The following is a 20978-nucleotide window of genomic DNA, read 5'->3' on the forward strand; positions in this document are numbered from 1 at the left end:
AGCGGGCATAATGTACTTGTATACACGAGCGCAATCCCTGGTTCACCAGCCTCGGCACACGGTGAATACCTCCGGTCGATATCTGGACTTTGGGATGGTGCCTTTCCTGATGCCTTGAGCCCCCCGTAGGACAGGGACCGTGTTCCCTGATTATCTTGCATCTACCCCGCGCTTCGGACAGTGCTTGGCACATAGTAAGTGCTTGACAAAAACCGTCATTATTCTTATTATTGCTGAATGCTCATGGAAGGGGATTATGCCATGGAAAACAGAGACAGAGAAAAGTCTGGTTGTGGGACAGAGAGTAGATCCGTTGGATCACCGTGATAGTCTAGAGGCAGAGCAAAGGACAGGTCTGGTCTCATTTGACAGCTTCTACGGATTCTTTCAAGTCTGCATCTCCATAGTCAGCAGAAGATGTGGAAGGGAAAAAAATCACAGGCATCACCACCCCCAAACCTTTCTCTTGGGGGAAAATTGGGTTCGTGGCTTAAACTGCCCATTTCCCCTATCCCTGATGTTTTTTAATGTCCCCCCCCCTCCATTAGACTGTAAGCTCCTTGTCAGGAAGTCAATCATATTAATTGACCACTTACTGTGTGCAGAGCACTGTATTAAGCATTTGGGAGAGTACAACGCAAGAATAAACAGACACAATCCCTGTCAACAACAAGCTTACAGTCTAGAAGGGAAGACTGAGGGGTGGGATTGCATCTACCAATTTGCTTGTATCCACCCCAGTGCTTAGTACAGTGCCTGGCACCTAGTAAGCCCTTAAAAACTACCACAATTATTAGTATGATCCTCTCCCAAGTGCTTAGTACAGTGCTGTGCACACAGTCGGCACTCAATAAATATCACCAACCGATGGCTCACTGGGATGAAACGTACTGCTGATTGCTCAACAATCCCTTTCGTTTTGCTGCTGGAAATCCTGACCTTGAGACGAAGGAGGAGAAGGGGGACGATGCCCAGCCCAAAAAACTACAGGGGAAAATCGGGGCTTCGATTTCTCGGGCAAGGTGAGGTTGAGGCTCGGGTGGCTGGGTCCCTCGTCCTCTGTGGGACGAGGCAGGGCCAGGGGAAGAGGATGAGGGTGAATGTCAGGAGAAGGCACATGAACGGAGAGGAACAATTCGGAGGACGGCATCGCTGTTCGTTAGAGGGAGAGAGACGGAATCGTACTCACCGCAATCTCTGTCACTAGAATATCGGTGATACTGCCCAAAACCGTGACGAAATCAAAGACGTTCCAGGCATCTCGGAAGTAGTTCTAGCGGGGAGAGGTGGATGAAAAGGCCGTTAGCGGGAGCTAAAAGAGCCCCGACCCTTCCCCTCGACCCCCTCCCACGGGCCATGCTGAGAGGGGGGTGGTCCCCAAGATGGTCGCACTAAACAAAGCGCTCAATAAAGCATTGGGCATGGATGAGGCGCTCAGTAAATGCTTTTGATTGATCGGTAGGTGCGAGAGCTGGGTTAGGTCAATTTATGACGTGCTCCTGGATGAGGTGCAGGAGGGAAAGTTAGGGATGCCGAGGGGCCTCGGTAAGGAGGGTTTCGAAGGAGTCAGAGGACCTGAGTTCTAATCCCATCTCCGCCCCTTCTTTGCCATGTGACAGTCACTTGGGCGAACCACTTCACTTCTCTGTGCCTCAGTTCCCTCGTCTGCAAAGTGGGGATTCAATACCTGTTCTCCCTCCTACTTCGACTGTGAGCCCCACATAGGGCTTAACTCGTAGCTACCCCCACGCTTAGTACAGTGCCTGACACATAGTAAGTGCTTAACAGATCCCACAGTTATCATTGAGACTCCCCAAAGCATCCGATCGAGACCAAGCACGGTAGCATCCTGGGTCGGTGAGTGGTCTTTCATTCATTCATTCACTCATTCGATCGTATTTATTGAGCCCTTATTGGGTGCGAAGCACTGTACTGAATGTCGTGCTCTGTCTCTGACTGTGGAAACTGGATGCCAGGCGACACAGTGTGTTTGTTACTAGCTATTTTTGGCTGTTTTCACCTCCAGGTTACTAGCTCGTTGTGGGCAGGGAAACTCTGTTGTGTTGTCCTCTCCCAAGGACACAGTAAGCGCTCCATTGATACGATTGACTGACTGACTGCTGGCAAAGGTGGTGTATTAGACTGAATGACACTACCCTTCCCTCCAGCTGGGGAGGGGGTGACTGGGAGCTCTGATAGTGTTTGGCACATAGTAAAGCGCTTAACAAATGCCATCATTATTATTACAGATGGAGATGGGGAGTGTTGGGGGGCAGAGGACCGGCTCCGACCATGTATTTCTCCATCAGTTCAGAGTTCCGGGACCCCCAGAATCCTTGAACCGTGGGGCAGGAACGATATTTGCTTGGGGGTGGGTCCCTTTCTCTGCCTGCCAGCATTCCCCCTCTAGACTGTGAGCCCACTGTGGGCAGGGAGTGTACCTCTTTGTCGTTCTCCCAAGCTCTTATTACAGTGCTTCGCCCACAGTAAGCACTCAATAAATACACCGGGACGAAGGAATGAAAAGCATGTGGCTCCGAAAACCACTGGGGAGGCGAAGGGGAACCTACCAGCACCCCGAAGGCTATGATTTTCAAGACGCACTCCATGGAGAACATTGATGTAAACATGACATTCAGACACTTCAGCATGATCTCGTAGCCGGGGGGTGCGTCGTAGAACTGAACGGAGACGGGAGAGGGGAGGAGAGCGATTAGCACGGCACGGGGAATGCGTCCACAAACTCTTGTATCGTCTGCAGAGACTTCTGCAGGTTTGAGCTGTATATGCTATTGATGCCTGTTTACTTCTTTTGATGTCTGCCTCCCTCCTCCTAGACTGTAAGCCCAGTGTGGGCAGGGACTGTCTTTTTTGCTGAATTGTACTTCCAAGCACCTAGTACAGCGCCCTGCACATAGTAAGCGTTCAATAAATACGACTGACTGAAGAATTTAGACACTACAAGTTCTAGCCCATAGGGAGTGCCTCTGTGCTTCCCACAGCACTCACGTCCACATCCGGCACTTAGTACAGTGCCCAGAGCTTAGTACAGTGGTCAGCACTCAGTACAGTGCTTGGCACATAGTAAGCGCTTAACAAATACTATCAGTGTGACTTTGGGCAAGTCACTTCACTTCTCTGGGCCTCAGTTACCTCAACTATAAAATGGGGATGAAGACTGTGATCCCCCCCGTGGGACAACCTGATCACCTTGTAACCTCCCCAGCGCTTAGAACAGTGCTTTGCACATAGTAAGTGCTTAATAAATGCCATTATTATTATTATTATTATTATTATCAATATTATTATCATTATATTCCGCTTCTTCCCCCGTGTGAAACTGATTTAGTACAGTGCTCGGCACATAGTAAGCGCTTAACAAATACCATCATTATCAATATTATTATCGTTACATTCTGCTTCTTCCCCCGTCTGAAACTGATTTAGTCCAGTGCTCTGCACACAGTAAGCGCTCAATAAATACGATTGAATGAATGAATGATTTTAACATCTGCAGCCCCCATTAGACGATAAGCTCCCTGAGGGCCAGGATCGTGCTCTGCACATAGTAAGCGCTTAATAAATGCCATTATTAATTAATTAATCATATCCATCAACTGGAACGACTCGTGTTCTACCAAGAGTTTAGTCCAGGGTCCGTGCGTGGTAGGTGATCAATAAATTCCACGGGTTGTTCGATCGACTGCTTGCTAGACTGTATCGCTGTGGGCCGAGAACGTGTCTATCAGCTCTGTGGCGTTGTCCTCTCCTGAGCGCTCAGTACAGTGCTCTGCACGCGGGAAGCGCTGGATAGCTACCACTGTTTGAGGCTCGCAGAGAAGGGAACGGCCGGACTCTCTCAGGAGCTCAGTCCAGCGATCTGCCCAGAATAAGCGCTCAAAACACCCCACACCTGGACTGATGGATGGATCCCTCTAGTACTGATCTGCAGAGAGTCTCCCGATTCCGGCCGGCCGAGAGAGACCCTGGGGGCTCCCAGATATAGACGTCCTCCCCGCGTTGGCTTGTATAGACTGTGCCGCAGTGGCCACAACCGCCGATTTGAGCTGTCGTGACTCCCTGATGCCCGAGACCGGCCCATCGGCATTTGGCTCACCTTCATCATCAGGACCACGGTGTTGAGGGCGATCATGGCCATGATGAAATACTCGAAGGGCGGGGACACGACAAACTTCCACATCTTGTACTGGAAGGACTGCTTGTTCTGCGGCATGTAGCGGGTCAGGGGCTTAGCGCTGATGGCGAAGTCGATGCAGGCTCTCTGGCAGGGAGAGACGGGGAGGGAGGGAGGGAGGAAGGTCAGCCGGTCCTATTTATGGAGCGCTTACTGTGTGCAGAGCACTGGATTTAGCGCTTGGGAGAGGGCAATAGAACGATAGACCCAACACAGTGGGCTGCCACTGCCCATCGCTGACCTCTCACCCACGTCCTGGAACGCCCTCCCTCCTCATATCCCAAAGACAGTTCCTCTCCTCTCCTTCAAAGCCTTATTGAGGGCCCATCTCCTCCAAGAGGGCTTCCCTTTCTAGACTGTGAGCCCGCTGTTGGGTAGGGACTGTCTCTATGTGTTGCCGACTTGTACTTCCCAAGCGCTTAGTACAGTGCTCTGCACACAGTAAGTGCTCAATAAATACGATTGATTCCCTGACTACACCCTCCTTTCCTCTTCTCCCCCTCCCTTCCGCGTCGCCCCAACTCTCTCCCTTTATTCATTCCCCCTCCCGGCCCCACACCACTTAGGTCCCTATCTGTCATTTATTTCTTTCTATTCATGGCCATCTCTCCCTCTAAACTCTAAGCTCATTGCGGGCAGGGAATGTGTCTGCTTATTGTTCTATTGCACTCTCCTAAGCACTTAGCCCAGTGTCCTGCACACAGTAAGCGCTCGATAAATACAGCTGACCAACAGACTGACCTTAGATTCTAACTGCCTGCTCCCAAGCACCTGGTTCAGTGCTGGACACAAGTGAGGTGCTCGAGAAATATTCAGTGGAGGAATGAAAAGATGAGTCCCTCGGCACTTCAGTAAATATCCTTGTACCCTACTATTCCCTGGCTCCGTGACTGATTTTCCTGTCTCCCCCATAGACTGGAAGCAACTCGTGGGCAGGGATCGGGTATTATACTGTACTTTCCCAAGAGTTTAGCACAGTGCTCGACACACAGTCAGCACTCAATGACCACAGGTGGACTGATGGATCGCTGTCTTCCCAGGAGGGGATCTTTTGACTTGGAGCAACCTTCAGGTTGTCCCGTTTTTGCTTACTAGCCCCCGGCCCCACTGCGATCTATCACAGGCCTGTGGGCCCGGAGTCATCTTTGTCCATGACCGGGTCCATGGCTCGGCCTGTGCTAGTGTCCTGGCCCACCGGGTCTGGTAATTGGTCCCTCCCAAGCGCTTAGTACAGTGCTCTGCACACAGAGCACTCCATAAATACGAATGAGTGAACGAATGAATGACTCCGCTGCCCAAACGTCATTAGTTACCCCAGAAACTCAGGAAAGTCAAAGTCAGAAGGGGCTGATTTTGGGGGGTGGGCTGAATCCCACCCCGCCGATACCACCCTCCCCTCACCAGAAGGGATGGATTTGGTGGTCTCCAGCAGGATGGGGATCCCGGCCCCGTTGGGCTGGTCTAGGTCTGGCTTTTTGGGTCACCAGGGCCCAAGAGTTCCTGCCCCCACAAAGACAATCCCCAGGAGCCCCAGGAGGGACCAGGGCGGAGGGAGGGGGACACCATCATCCCAGAGGTACCTCGTTCTTCTCCAAGCTGCACTCTGACATCACTTTGTCCCCCTGCTCCTGGAAGGTGATGATGATCAGAGCCACGAAGATATTGACGAAGAAGAAAGGGAAGACGACGAAATACACCACGTAGAAGATGGACAGCTCCATCCGGAAGCCAGGGCTGGGGCCCTGCTCCTCGTAGGTGGCATCCACAGAGTGTTTCAAGACCCTGGCGGCGAGCACAAGCCCTGGGGGTCAGGCACTGGGGGGCCAAGCTGCCGTCTCGTAAAGATTTCTCACCCTCTCCCCTGGGGAGAGTGTAAGCTCCTTGTGGGCAGGGGATGGGTTGTTTCTTTGGTTTACCCTTCCCCAGTTGCTCCGTACAGTGCATTTTTTAAAATGGTATTTGTTAAGCACTTGCTATTTGCCAGGCACTGTAACTGGGGCGGATACCAGATCTCTAGATAGTGAGTTCACTGTGGGCAGGGGATGTGCCTACCGACTCTGTTGTAGTGTCCTCTCCCAGGAGCTTAGTACAGTGCTCTGCACACATTAAGTGCCCAATAAATACCACTGAGGATGAGGATGATAATGAAAATCAGGTTGGAACCAGTCCCTGTCCCACATGGGACTTACAGCTTTAATCCCCATTTTACAGATGAGAGAACTGAAGCCCAGAGAAGTGAGGCGACTTGCCCAAGGTCATACAGCAGACAAGTGGGTGCTCAATAAATACCACCACGACAACCACTAAGCCCAGGGCTAAAGGAAGAGGGGCAGAGGATGAATCTCTCCCTCTGGATTAAAGGGCCCTGTCCTTTGGTCTTCCATTCCTAGAATCCCCTCTGACCACACTTATTCCTGAGAAAGCCAAAGGGGCAGCGAGAGGGACTTTGGTCTTGGGACAAGATTCTGCCCGCCTCCGGTCAGCCACCGCCTCCTGCCTGCCCTCGGGGAGGGCGGGACGGTGAGAGGGTGGTCGGAGGACGGGCCGCCCCGGCCCCCCGTGGCTACTCACGTCGGCCACCCCTCGCCCGTGGACACCGTGAAGAGGGTCAGCAGGGCCCAGAGCACGTTGTCGTAGTGGAAGTCGTATTTCTTCCACTGCCTAGGCTGAGCCTCCACTTCCTCTTCCTTCTCGTAGTCCAGGTACTGGCCCCTGAGAATCGGAACCGGCGGAGGTTAGGGAGGAAGGGGCCAGCCCCAGCCTGCCAGAGGGGGTCGGAGACGGGAAACGAATCCGGGATTCCCTCCTCCTCCCCGGGCCCCCCGCAACAATCCTTCGACCTCACCACCCCCTTGCCCCCACGGAGGGCTTTCAAACGCCAACCGAGAGGTAGGTTTTCCCAACCGATGCCGCCTCGGGGTCTGGCCCTGTTGGCAGTAATAATAATAATAATAGCGTTTATAAGTGCTTACTATGTGCAAAGCACTGTTCTCAGCACTGGGGAGGTTACAAGGTGATCAGGTTGTCCCACGGGGGGCTCACAGTCTTAAACCGCATTTTACAGATGAGGTAACTGAGGCCCAGAGAATTTAAGTGACTTGCCCAAAGTCACACAGCGGACAAGTGGCGGAGCCGGGATTTGAACCCCTGAGCTCTGACTCCAAAGCCCGGGCTTTCCTCTGAGCTACGCTGCTTCTTCTGCAGTAAGTTCGGCTCTGGGTGCTGACCCCAAGGAAACTGGACTGAACGTTTGGAGAGTGGATTTCTGGGCACCCCTGGCTGGGGGGATGCCCCGGGCCCACGTTCCCTGGGGGGCTCCTGGAAAGCTGTCCCACCCACTCCGGGCCGGCCTGGGTTTGGGGGTGCCCATGAGGGGCAGATAGTGGAAGCAGGGAGAAGCTGGATTGCCCAGCCTTGAAGGCGGGTCGGGGAAGAAGGTACCATGCAGGGCACATAGTAAGCGCTTAAATTCCACAATGACGATAGGAATCAAGACTGTGAGACCCAGGTGGGACAGGAACTCTGCCAACCCCATTTGCTTGTATCCACCCCAGAGTTTAGGACGGTGCCTGGCACATAGCAAGCGCTTAACAAATACCACAGTTACTAGCATTATTAGGTCTCCCAGCGGCCTCGGGAATGTGTCTGCTAACTGTTGGATTGTCCTCTCCCAAGCGCTTGGTACAGTGCTCTGCACTCAGTAATCACTCAATAAATACGGCTGAATGAATGAATGAATAAATGAGCCACGTGGCGGAGCTGGCATGATACTACTACTAATGATGATGGTATTTGTTAAGCGCTTATTGTGCGCCAAGCACTATTCATTCATTCATTCAATCATATTTATTGAGTGCTTACTGTGTGAAGAGCACTGTACTAAGCGCTTGGGAAGTACAAGTTGGCAACATATAGAGACGGTCCCCTACCCAACGACGGGCTCACAGTCACTGTTCTAAGCACTGGGGTAGATACAAGGCAATCAGGTTGGACACAGTCCCCGTCCCACGTGGGGCTCACCGTCTTAATCCCCATTTTCCAAATGTGGTCACTGAAGCACAGAGAAGTGAAGCGCCTTGCCCGAGGCCCCACAGCAGACAAGTGGCGGAGCCCGGATTAGAACCCACAACCCCTGACTCCCAAGCCCTCGCGCTAGCCATTAGGCCGTGCTGCTTCTCTCAGGAAGAGAACCCGGGCTTCTCCCTCCGGGCCGCGCCTGTCCTCCTCGCCAGCCTTTCCGATCCGGACCTGGGCGGCCTTTCCGGGCGGGCACCGGTGGCGTGGCTCCGCGGGGCTGACCTGCAATCCCGCTCCAGTTCTTTGGACTCGTCGGTGCAGTAGAAGAACTTGCCCTTGAAGAGCTGCACCGCGATGACGGCGAAGATGAACATGAACAGCATGTAGACGATCAGGATGTTGAGCACGTTCTTCAGGGAGTTCACCACGCAGTCGAAGACGGCCTGTCGGGGAGATGGGCTGCTTGAGGGCTGGGCGGGGGAGCGGAGGTTTTGGAACGCTCCCACCCCCCAGACTGGAAGCTCGCTGAGGGCAGGGAATGTGTCTGTTGTACTGCGTCCACTCCCATTGCTTGTATTCACCCCAGCGCTTAGTACGGTGCCTGGCACATAGGAAGCGCTTAACAAATACCATTATTATTATTCTATTGTACCCTCTCCGGCGCTTATTCATTCATTCATTCATTCAATCGTATTTATTGAGTGCTTACTGTGTGCAGAGCACTGTACTAAGTGCTTGGGAAATACAAGTTGGCAACATATAGAGATGGTCCCTACCCAACAGTCTAGAAGGGGGAGACAGACAACAAAACATATTAACAAAATAAAATAAACAGAATAAATATCTACAGATAAAACAGAGTAATAAATCTGTACAAACATATATACATATATACAAGAGCTGTGGGGAGGGGAAGGAGGCAAGGCGGGGGGGATGGGGAGGGGGAGGAGGGGGAGAGGAGGAGGGAATGTGTCTGTTCTTCCGCGTCCACCCCCATTGCTTGTATTCACCCCAGCGCTTAGTACGGTGCCTGGCACATAGGAAGTGCTTAACAAATACCATTATTACAATTCTATTGTACCCTCTCCGGCGCTTAGTACAGTCCTCTTTGCACAGGAAGTGTCCACTAAATACAAGTGACTGGCTGACTGATTCTTCTTGGCCCCTGGGACTTGCAGGAAAAGAATCCTGTCTAGCAATTCTATTGCATTATCCTCTCCCAACCATTTAGTACAGCACTCTGCACCCAGTACATGCTCGATAAATATGACTGATTGATTGATTGTAGACTATAAGCTCCTTGTGGGCAGGGAATGGGCCTCCCGACTCTGTTTTACTGTACCCTCCCAAGGGCTTAGTACAGTGCTCCACACACAGTAGATGCTCAATAAATACCACTGATTGAGGCTGGCAGGAAAAGGATCCTGTGCTACCAGCTCGATTGTATCATCCTCTCTCAAGCATTTAGTTCAGTGCTCTGCGCACAGTAAACGCTCAAAAAATACGCTTGATTGAAGCTGGCAGGAAAGGGATCCTGTCTACCAACCCTATTATCTCGTCCTCTCCCAAGCGCTTAGTGCAGTGCTCTGCACACAGTAAGTGCTCAATAAATACCATTGCTTGATTGATTGCAGACTGTCCCTCTAGACCGTAAGCTCCTTGTGGGCCGGGAATGGGCCTGACGACTCCGTCCATCCCTCCATCCCTCCATCCCAAAGCCCAGGACTTCCAGCCCAGCAAAAGGAGAGAGAGGGTCCCAGGCCCACGTCCGATTTCGGTCCATCCGCCCCTCCCTCCACCGCCACATGCCCACCCGGCCGAACCCCAACCTTCAGTTTGGGCAAACGCTTGATGGTCTTCAGGGGCCGCAAGACTCGGAGGACTCGCAGCGACTTGATGGTGTTGATGTCTTTGCCTTTGGTTCCTCTAGAAGGGGAAGAACCGGAGAAAGAGAGGGAAGAGAGTCGGGGGGGGGGGGATTTGGTTGGAGGTGGGGAGGGGTCTCAGGACGCTCCTGCCAACTGCAGACCCCACCTCACGTGACTCCATTCTGCACCCCCAAAGCCCCGGGGAGGCAGAATTTCAGTCTCGGAAAGGTTAAGTGCCCAATCTCTCCTCCTGGCTGTGCCGCCTGTCTGCCCGCGGCCGGGCTGAGGGCAGACGGAGCGGCCTGGCAAGAGGCGGCCGGCCCGAATCCGAAGGCCGGAGCCAGATCCCGGCCTCCAGATGGGGGAAGGCGACGTGTCATTCTATCCCGGAAGACTGCCCCTCCCGCCTCATCGGTTTCCAAGGCGGGTACCCCCGCCCCCGCAGCTAGACAATCAGCCCCCGACGTGGGGAAGGAGCAGCAGCCGGGGAGAAAGAGTCTGGGCCGAATAAGCTTTCCGTCTGCAGAGCGGAGGTTTGGCCGCGCCGTCCTGATGGGCGATCAGCTGTGCCGACCCATGTAATATGGGAAGATATTACATGTCCCAGATGGGAACTTGGTCTGTCATTCAGGGCATGCAGATGGGGGGGTGGGGGCGGCTCTCTCGTGTGGTGGAGACCGCCGGAGGGGGCTGACCAGCGGATGCAGATAGATGAGACCGCCGCCCCTTCCGTCGATGGAGCCGGTAGAAGATGGAAGGTTTCGTGGCCTGGGCCTGGTTTCTAATCCTGGCTCTGCCACTTGTCTAGTACGTGACCTTGGGCGAGGCACTGCACTCTCTGGGCCTCAGTCACCTCACCTGGATAATGGGGATTAAGACGGGGAGCCCCACGTGGGACAGGGACTGTATCCAACCTGATTGGTTTGGAGCTACCCCAGCGCTTAGTACGGTGCCTGGCACATACTGAGCGCTTAGCAAATACCGGTTTCTCCCGGCCCAGGCCTCTGGGCTGTGGAGTTTCATCTGGCAGATGTGGAAGATGGAAAGGTTCTCCCCTCATGGTCCTACATGCTGCGGAGTTCCGTCTGGCAGACGTAGAAGGAATTGCGACGGCCAAAAATAGGGAGAAAAAGCCGTGGGACTCAAATCCTGAACAGATTGAACCTCCACTGGCATGCCCAACAGCCAGTCAATCGACGGTATTTAGTGAGCGCCTATGATGTACTGAGCACTGTACTAAGCACTGCGCCCCGACCGGGGGCCGGACCAGAGTCCTCTCAGGCTGGTTCTCTCCACTGCTGAGGGAGCGTGCTTGGTTGTAGACAGTGATGGTGGGGAGAAAGAACTTCCAAGCCTTCGCCATCTAGGTCGGAATGATTTCCCAGGTCGTCTCCTCCGTTGGGGTTTTCTCCTGAGAGTCCTGGTCGTGAGGGATTTTATCCTAGGCACCACGTCCATTTCTTTGCCGGTTCGATCCTCCTCTTTCTGCTCGGCTCCGGGCCCTCCCAGAGCTGGCCCCGTGATGCTGTCAATGGGGAGGGGAGGGAAATGCAAACACAGTAGAGAAGCAGTGTGGTCTAGTGGACAGTGCCCGCCTGGGAGTCAGAAGGACCTGGGTTCTCATTCCAGCTCTACCACTTGTCTGCTGTGGGACCTTGGGCAAGTCGCTTCACTTCTCTGGGCCTCAGTTCCCTCACCTGTAGAATGGGGTTTAAGATGGGAGCCCCTTGTGGGATAGGGACTGTGTCTAACCTGTTTAGCCTGGATCTACCTCAGCGCTTAGTACAGTGACTGACACATAGTAAGTGCTTAAAAAACACCATAAAAAAAACCATTTCTGCCACCCCTTGCTATGGGTCTTCCCATGATGGGAAAGGGGATGGGAAACATGCCCATAATGCGCTCTTCATGCTACCAGCCTGTCCACCTGCTAGGAAGGGAGACCCCCTCGGAAGGGTTTTGGGGGCAGCAGGTCTCTGAGAGAGGCCCCTTGGGAGAATATTCCATTCTCCACCCCTCCGGGATGTTCCCAAAACACAGACTCCAAAGGAGACGATAGTCCGGGCAGGCTGCAGGACCGTGGACTTGAATCTGGACCGGAAGCCCAGATTTCTTCATCCCCTTCTGCACAGCCCTTGAATGGGTATCTCTCTGTGACTTAGATTTTAAAAAAAAGAAGAGAAAGGAGGCCCTTAGGATTTCATTTGCCTGTCCCCCTTCTTTCTCTTGTGCTCCAACTCTTTTCTCACTTCCCCTTTGAATAAATAAAAGCCTTTATAAAACATTGATACTCCGAGCCTTTCGGTTTTCACCGCTCCCACCCGTGGCTGTGATTCCGGGCCCACGGCTTGCCGTGTGAAGCTCGCTGTCAAATATTCACGGGGTTGGGAAGACGGGGGTGGAGGCCCAGTCCCTGTGATCTCTAGAAATCCCCAGGGGGGAGGCGGACAATTCTTCACTCAGAAGCAACAAGGCCGGGCCTCTTTGAGGGTTCGGGCTGTGTCTGCCCTCCATAACCCACCTTGGTTTTCCAGAGGAATCAAAACAGACCACCTGGAGGTTTTCCGAGCGGCCTGGAGCAGACGGTTGGGGTGCCGTAGGTGGGCCGGTGGGAATTTTTCACATTCACACAGGTGAAAGTATTCACATGGGGAGTCCTTTGCAGCCCCGAGCGGATCATGGGGGCCAATGGGAGTTTTTTGTGCCCCTGGAGCCCACTGTTGGGTAGGGACTGTCTCTATATGTTGCCAACTTGTACTTCCCAAGCGCTTAGTACAGTGCTCTGCACACAGTAAGCGCTCAATAAATACGATTGATGATGATGATGATGATGATGATGATGAGGGACGATGGGAGCTCTTCACAGCCCTGGGTGGATCACAGGGCAGGTTAGAGGAGCAGTGGAAAGAGCACGGGTCTGCTATGTGATCTTGGGCAAGTCATTTGACTTCTCAGTGCCCCAGTTACCTCATCCCTCAAATGGGGATTCAATATTTGTTCCCCTTCCTACTTAGATCCTGAGGACCGGTGGACCGGGATTGCATCCGACCGGATTATCCTGAATCTTCCCCAGTACTTAGAACAGTGCTCGACACATACTAAGCACTTAACAAATACCATAATTAGGTTGGAGTTCTTCGCGGGCCTGGGTGGATCCTGGGGGGGTCGTTGGGGAGTTCTTCGAGGCCCTGGGTGGACTGGGGGAGTTCTTCGAGGCCCTGGGTGGACTGGGGGAGTTGATGGGAATTTTTCGTGGGCCCGGGCGGATCCTGGGGGATGATGGGGAGTTCTCCGTGGCCCTGGGTGGATCGCGAGGGTTGATGGGCATTCTTTATGGTCCTGGGGGGATCCCAGGGAGCCAACAGGGGTTCTTCAGGGTGCCGGGCGGATCTTGGGGCAGGCGGGAGCTCTTCTGGGTTCTGGGAGGAAGGTTCAGTCCAAGTCTCAGCACTGCCCACGGGGTGGCAGATGGGCTGAAGTAGTTTTCTCCCTCGATGGCCGCTGGAGTCCAGACTCTGGAGCTGAGAAGAACGAGGCGGGGCTCTTTTTCCTGACTGAGGCTGTGAATTCAGACCGTCGAGCATCGCTCTGATTCTGCCCGCTGGCTCGCAGAATGACTGCAGCCTCGGAGACGCCGTGGCAAGCCGATTCCACTTTTCCCTACTCCTCTTTCCTGCAGATTAGCTCTGCTGGCGGCTAGTGCCCAAGGCCGGGCTCCCGTCTGAAAGGAGGATCGGAATTTTCCCACCCTTTTCCCCCGCCTGGGGGGCATGGGAAGACCGAGAGCTGAGAACTACTGCTGGCCAGGGATCGCTCTAGCTTGGTGAGGCGGGGAGGTGGGCTGGGATCATGGGATGGAGGGGACGGAGGTCAATGGGTTTATGGGTGAAATGTGCCCATGTCAGTGGACGAGCACCAGGCAAGGAGGGCATCACCGGGCAAGAAAGGGACAGCGAGGATGCGTTACCCCATGAAACTCCTACAGAGAGATTCCAGCGACAGGAAGATAAAGAAAGAGTACAGAGTCAGTGACAAAAACCGGGACAACTCTTCACCATCTCCCCCCGCTCCCCAACATCACACGTGGAAATCAGCCATCACTGACGCCTCTTCTCACCCAACCGGGAAATATATTACAGAGAACCCCCCCTTACCCGCCCCTGCACTCACCGCCCCCCCCCCCTCCCCAGACTGTGAGCTCATTGTGGGCAGGAATTGTCACTGTTTATTGTTGTATTGTACTTTCCCAAACACTCAGTACAGCGCTCTGCACACAGTTAAGTGCTTAATAAATACGATTGAATGAATGAATGAACCCCACCCCCAGCTCCTCCAACGGGCTAACATGAAATATTTTTCAGGTAGAAAAAGAGAAGGAGAATCCTAGAGCTTTCCTCTCTTTCAAAACGAGCACTGCCTAATGAGATCAGTGCAGTTTTGCCCCTAAATTTCTTCCTTCCTTCATTCATTCAATTGTATTTACTGAGCGCTTACTGTGGACAAGGCACTGTATCGGTGCTTGGGAGAGGACGATATAAGAATAAATGGACACATTCCCCGTCCAAATCTCCCAATACATCCCTTATGTACCACTTCCTGGTTGCAGGCGCTGCAAAGAGATTCCACCAGAGATTAGCATCCACCTTGACGGGGTCCCCTGACTCAGGCAAATGGGGCGCCGGGCTTCAGAGGAAGAGAAAATATTTGGCAGCAATTCCTAATGGGGGCTTGAACCCCTGGTCTACCCTGTCTGGGTTGGGGGTCCCTAGGAAGCACCACAAGAGCCAAGAAGCTTCAGGGTCAGGCGATGGTGAGTCCCTGGCTGACCTAAGGGAGCTCCCTGTCCATCCCTCTATTCATCGCCCTTCCTCCCTCGGGATCCCTGGGATGAGCAGAAAATCTAGCAGCGGGAAAGGGCTAAGGCTGACCTTGGTTTTCAAGTTCCCCGGATGAGGAGGGCCCGGAACCACTGGCCCATTTTGGGTGGGATACTCCCGGGATAAAATCGGGGGAGGAGCCCCCATACCCGGCTGCGAGGGGGCGGCTTATATGCTCCAAGTGGGTCTGGGATCGACTCAGGCTGTCCCCGTTGGGTCTGCTGAGACATCTCCCAAGGGAAGGTTGTATTTTTTATTTTACTTATTTATTTATTTTGAATGGCATTTATTAAGTGCTTACTATGTGCAAAGCACTGTTCTAAGCGCTGGGGAGGTTACAAGGTGATCAGGTTGTCCCAGAGGGCTCACAGTCTTAATACCCATTTTACAGATGAAAAATTGCCCTCTTCTGTGGGGGTTGGAAATGCTCGTGGGGTGACCTCTTTTGGGGACCTCTGCCATCCCACAGGCAGCTTCCACAAAAGGCAGGGGTGGGCAAGTAGCCACAGTCCCGGGAAGGTCAGGGATCGGGATACGGGTGCAGCGTGGCTCAGTGGAAAGAGCCCGAGCTTGGGAGTCAAAGGTCGTGGGTTCTAATCCTCGCTCCGCCACTTGTCAGCTGTGTGACTTTGGGCAAGTCACTTGACTTCTCTGTGCCTCAGTTACCTCATCTGTAAAATGGGGATTAAGACTGTGACCCCCATGTGGGACAACCTGATTACCTTGCATCCCTCCCCCCAGCACTTAGAACAGTGCTTGGCACATAGTAAGTGCTTAACAAATGCCATTATTTTTATGGAGAAGCAGCGTGGCTTAGTGGAAAGAGCCTGGGCTTGGGGGCTTATCAGCTGCGTGACTTTGGGCAAGTCGCTTCACTTCTCTGTGCCTCAGTTACCTCATCAGTAAAATGGGGATTAAGACTGTGAGCCCCACGTGGGACAACCTGATGACCTTGTATCCACCCTAGAGCTTAGAACAGTGTTTGGCATATAGTAAGCGCTTAACAAATACCATCATTATTATTATTATTTTGTCTCTACCCAGTGGCACCTGGATGTGGGTTCTTTTTTAAGTCCCATCATTGGCTAGTATCTTCCAACTGTCCTAGACACTGTCCCTTTCCCTTAGTTTCCCGGTGCTGGCCCGCAGGTTGGCGGGAGGGAGCCTCATCTGCCTCCTCCCCACCCCAGGCACTGGAGCACCATCCTCCTCTGACTCAGCATGGCCTAGTGGCTACAGCCCAGGCCCGGAAGTCAAAAGGACTTGGGTTCTAATCCCGGCTCCGCCGCTTGTCTGCTCTGTGACCTTGGGCAAGTCACTTTGCTTCTCTGGGCCTCACCTGCAAAATGGGGTTTAAGATTGGCATCCCATGTGGTCCAGGGATTGGGTCCAACCTGATTATCCTGGAACTACCCCAGTGCTTAGCGCTTAACAGATACCATCATCATCATTAAGCACTCAGGCCGGAGCAGAGCACGCAGTAAGCCCTCAGTAAATACATTTCTAATAATAATAATAATAATAATAATAATAATGGCATTTATTAAGCGCTTACTATGTGCAGAGTACTGTTCTGACTGACTCTCGGAAAGGCATGAGGACAACTTTGGGTGTCTTCACGAGGGGCAGGAATCAGAGGTTGGCTGGAAGAAGTATCATCTGGGGATGGACTTCCTCCATCCTGGGACCGCAGGTGGGGCGAGGCCGCCAGTAGGCCTTCAAAACAGAGCGCGTTTCTCAAAGGGGCTTGGGGAGGAGGACCAGAGCCCTCCCACATCCCAAGTGAGAAGGGGACCCCGAGAAGGACAAGGTATTTGTCAGGATGAGGGGGGACACTTGAATTTCTGGGGAACGGCCAGAGGCCACCAGACATCCTAGTGCCGTGGAGCAACCGTCCTGAGCTGTCTAATGAGATTAGCGAGCTTTTGTCCCCAAATTTGTTCATTCACCCATTCATTCAATTGTGGCTATTGAGCGCAGGGGGGATTGGGCCGTGATGGCCGGGGTTGGGATGAGGTTCTCTCAGAAGCCACTTCTCCCGGTATGAATTAAGTAGGAGAGCAGCATGGGAGAAGTTGAAGTTCTACCTCTCTTAGCCCCCAGCTTTTCCCCACAGTCTTCCCTCCGGCTCCCAAACCTCTTACTGGAACCCACTGGAGAGAATTTCAGAGCTAGTCCAGCCCCGAGAGCCACCAGCCCCCTTCATCTGACCCTACTGACGCTTGCCCCGGCCCCTTCCTGCCCCCTCTGGCCCCCATCCTCGGGGGTCTCCAGGTCTCAGAAGAGAACTCGGGGGGCCCCTAGGCCAAGCCGACCATGCCAACTCTCAATCCAGTCAATGCCAGAGGGAAGAACAGAGCCCAGAAGTTGGGAATCTGGTTCTGAGAACTTTGACCCAGGGACGCGAATGACCAGACGCCTCCCCGTAACTGAATTAGAGGCTTTCCAGTCTGCTTGCCATCACTGCATTTCCCCCGCCCTCCAACATCCTGGACTTACTTTGCCCCCGCTTCTCCCTATCGGGCTTGCTCTGCTTTTCTCTGCAGAGCAGCTCTGTGCCCTCCTTTGCGACTCCTTGCCCCCCACCCAACTCTGGGGAGGATCAACCACTGGAGGGGGAGGGAGGGAGAGAGAGGGGCTGCTGGTTGCCCCCCTCCCACCAGGCCGGCTGCAGAGTTACCAGAAAGGAAACGGAAAGGAGACAGAGAGAGCCGGCTGCCTGGCTCAGTGAGTCATTGCCCCTTGAGCCTGCATGTGGCGGGGGCAGGTGGGGTTGGGGGGGGGGGGTGTCTCACCACTCTAAAAATGACCCTCTCTTGCTCGCGGGGGACGTTACCTGCTGGACGGGGTCAGCGTCCGGCCCCTTCCTTTGACCTCTTCCTTTCACTCCCCCTCCAAACCAGAAGTGGCTTACGCGATTCAGAACTCAGCCTCCTTGATTCTCCCGATTCATTCCCTGTCCCCGTCCACCACGGGCCCCGCTCCGTTTTGGGGTAACCGGCATCCTAGAGAAGTGCTGGGCAGCAGCACGGACTACAGGAAAGAGCTCCGGCCTGGGAGTCGGAGCACCTGGGTTCTCGTCCCGGCTCCGCTGTGTGACCTCGGGCAAGTACTTCCCTTCTCTGGGCCTCAGTTAACTCACCCGTAAAATAAGGATTAAACCACACTCCCTCTTGCTTAGATCGCGAGCTCCGTGTGGGACAGAGACGGTGTCCGACGCGATCATCTGGTTTCTACCCCGGTGCCCGGCCCGCAGCAAGCGCTTAACGAGTACCATGGAAAGAAATCAAATAAAAAAGAGCTACTTACGAGAATGCGAAAGCCACCAGCGCGCCACTGACCACAATGAAGTCCAGAATGTTCCACAGATCTCGGAAATAGGAGCCAGGGTGAAGCAGGAGGCCCAGGTCAATCATCTGCAAGAGAAAACAGCTGCATCACCCACGGAGGAATCCATCCCGAGCTCCCGGGCTTATGCAAGCTCTTCGAAGGCAGGGAATGGGTCACCTGCTTGTCTTGCATTTCCCAAGGGCTTAGTATTGTGAATTACACTCAGTGACTACTCAATAAATGCTACTACTAATGATAATGACGGCATTTATTAAGCGCTTACTCTGTGCCAAGCACTGTTCTAAGTGCTGGGGAAGTCAGGTTGGCCCACGGGGGGCTCACAGTCTTCATCCCCATTTTGCAGATGAGGTAACTATTTCTTCTTCTACTACTACTATTACCACCAGCCTCTAGGAGTGTAAGCTCCTAGAGGACAGGGAATGTGTCTCTTGCTTGTATTCCACTTCCTGAGCATTTAATACAGTGCACAGCATCCGGTGGAGGCTCTATAAATGCTAATTCTTCTATTGTCAGGCCAAAAGTGTAAGCTCCTTAGGGGCAGGGAATACATCACTCGTTTTGCACTTTTCAAGTACAGTGTATTGCACCCAGTTGATGCTCAATAAATCCCACTACTGCTACTAATAATGGCATTTATTAAGTGCTTACTATGTGCAAAGCCCTGTTCTAAGCACTACCACCGCTATTGCTATTACTACTGCTGGTACTGTTATACCATTAATCAGTCAATCGTATTTATTAGGCACTTTTCAGAAGGTGCTCAATAAATTCCACCATTAGCACCACTGAACAGGATAGCAATGAGAAGCAGCGTGGCTGAGTGGAAAAAGCCCAGGCCTGGGAGTTTGAGGACCTGGGTTCTAATCCAGGCTCTGCGACTTGCCTCCTGTGTGATCTCCAGCAAGCTGTTTTCCTCCATGCCTCGGTTTCCTCATTTGGTAAATAATAATGACAGCATTTATTAAGCGCTTACTGTGTGCAAAGCAATGTGGGGGACTCAATACTCATCTTTCTCCTACTGAGACTGCGAGACTCATGCGGGACAGGGACCGTGTCTGATCTGATCACCCAAAACCTACCCCAGCACTTAATACAGTGCCGGGCACATAGTAAGCCCTTTTAACAGATATCATTATTATAATCTTATAATTTATTATTATTACTGCTACTAATAATACTAATAATTACTACCAATAACAGTAAATCATAAGATTATAATAATCTCATAGTTTATATAATTTATTATATAATTATAATATATTAATAATAATATATAATGCTATATAATATATAATATATAATTATAATTTATTATTATTACTGCTACTAATAATACTAATAATAATTACTACTAATAACAGTAGATTATAAGGCTGTCTCTATATGTTGCCAATTTGTACTTCCCAAGCGCTTAGTACAGTGCTCTGCACATAGTAAGCGCTCAATAAATATGATTGATGATTATTATATAATAATAATGATGATGATGTCCAAGTCATTTATCATTATGTTGATGTCATTATGTTACCAACAAGTCATTATGTTGCCAACTTGTACTTCCCAAGCGCTTAGTCCAGTGCTCTGCACACAGTAAGTGCTCAATAAATATGATTGAATGAATGAATTAGTGTATTTATTTATTTATCCACAAGCATCCTGTGTCAGCTGTATTCAGGCCATTCCTTGCTCCTGTGCAAATAATAATAATGGTGATATTTATTAAGCGCTTACTCTGCTCCAAGCACTGTACTAAGCGCTTAGGTAGATACAAGATAATCAGCTTCAACATGGGACTCCCAGTCCAAGTAGGAGGGAGAACAGGGATTGAATCCCCGTTTTGCAGATATGGAAACCGAGGGTCAGAGAAGTGATTTGCCCAAGGTCACAAGTGTTAGAGCGGGGATTAGAACCCAGGTCCTCTAACTCCCAGGGCCGTGTTCTTCCCCACTGGGCCTCATTCTTTCACTGTGCACGGATAACAAGCCCCGCCAAACCAAGCTCCACTACACACAGCTGAAGCCAGAGTGTGCCAGACCACTCTCAAACTGGCCCCTTTGCCAGAATATGGGACCCAAGAGGAGTTGTTGGAGGGTAAATAATAATGACGGTATTCGTTAAGTGCTTACTATGTGCCAACCGCTATTCTAAGCGCTAGATGTGCTGAAAGGGTGTGCCTCCTATATATCAATCGATTGTATTTATTGAGCCCTTATTACATGCGGAACACTCGCCCTCTCTTCCATGTCTTACTGAAGGTACATCTTCTCCGAGAAGTCTTCCCTGACTAACCCCTGCTTTACTCCTCTCCCACTCCCTTCTGCATCACCCTAACTTGCTCCCTTTATTCATGTTGCCAACTTGTACTTCCCAAGCGCTTAGTACAGTGCTCTGCACACAGTAAGCGCTCAATAAATACGATTGATGATGATGATGCCCCCTCCCATCCCCACAGCACTTTTGAACACATCTGTAATTTATTTGTTGTAATGTCCATCTCCCCTTCTACAGGGAATGTGTCTGTTCTGTTGTATTCTCCCAAGCGCTTAATGCTTGGGAGAATATATTTGCATATATACCTGTATATATGTATATATGTTTGTACATATTTATTACTCTGTTTATTTATTTTACTTGTACATATCTATTCTATTTATTTTATTTTGTTAGTAT

General features: G+C 52.0%; 1 protein-coding gene across 1 annotated transcript in view; it reads right to left on the reverse strand.

Annotated features, from left to right (window-relative positions):
- The window catches only part of CACNA1B (calcium voltage-gated channel subunit alpha1 B), a 203806-nt gene that overhangs the window by 38569 nt on the left and 144259 nt on the right, over positions 1 to 20978 (reverse strand). Inside the window, 8 exon segments of the mRNA XM_038767811.1 lie at positions 1190 to 1273; positions 2571 to 2681; positions 4118 to 4282; positions 5776 to 5977; positions 6767 to 6907; positions 8495 to 8655; positions 10042 to 10138; positions 18267 to 18373. Coding sequence (XP_038623739.1) covers positions 1190 to 1273; positions 2571 to 2681; positions 4118 to 4282; positions 5776 to 5977; positions 6767 to 6907; positions 8495 to 8655; positions 10042 to 10138; positions 18267 to 18373 — 1068 coding nt within the window.

This window comes from Tachyglossus aculeatus, chromosome 27 (assembly GCF_015852505.1).
Source record: "Tachyglossus aculeatus isolate mTacAcu1 chromosome 27, mTacAcu1.pri, whole genome shotgun sequence".
NCBI lineage: Eukaryota > Metazoa > Chordata > Mammalia > Monotremata > Tachyglossidae > Tachyglossus > Tachyglossus aculeatus.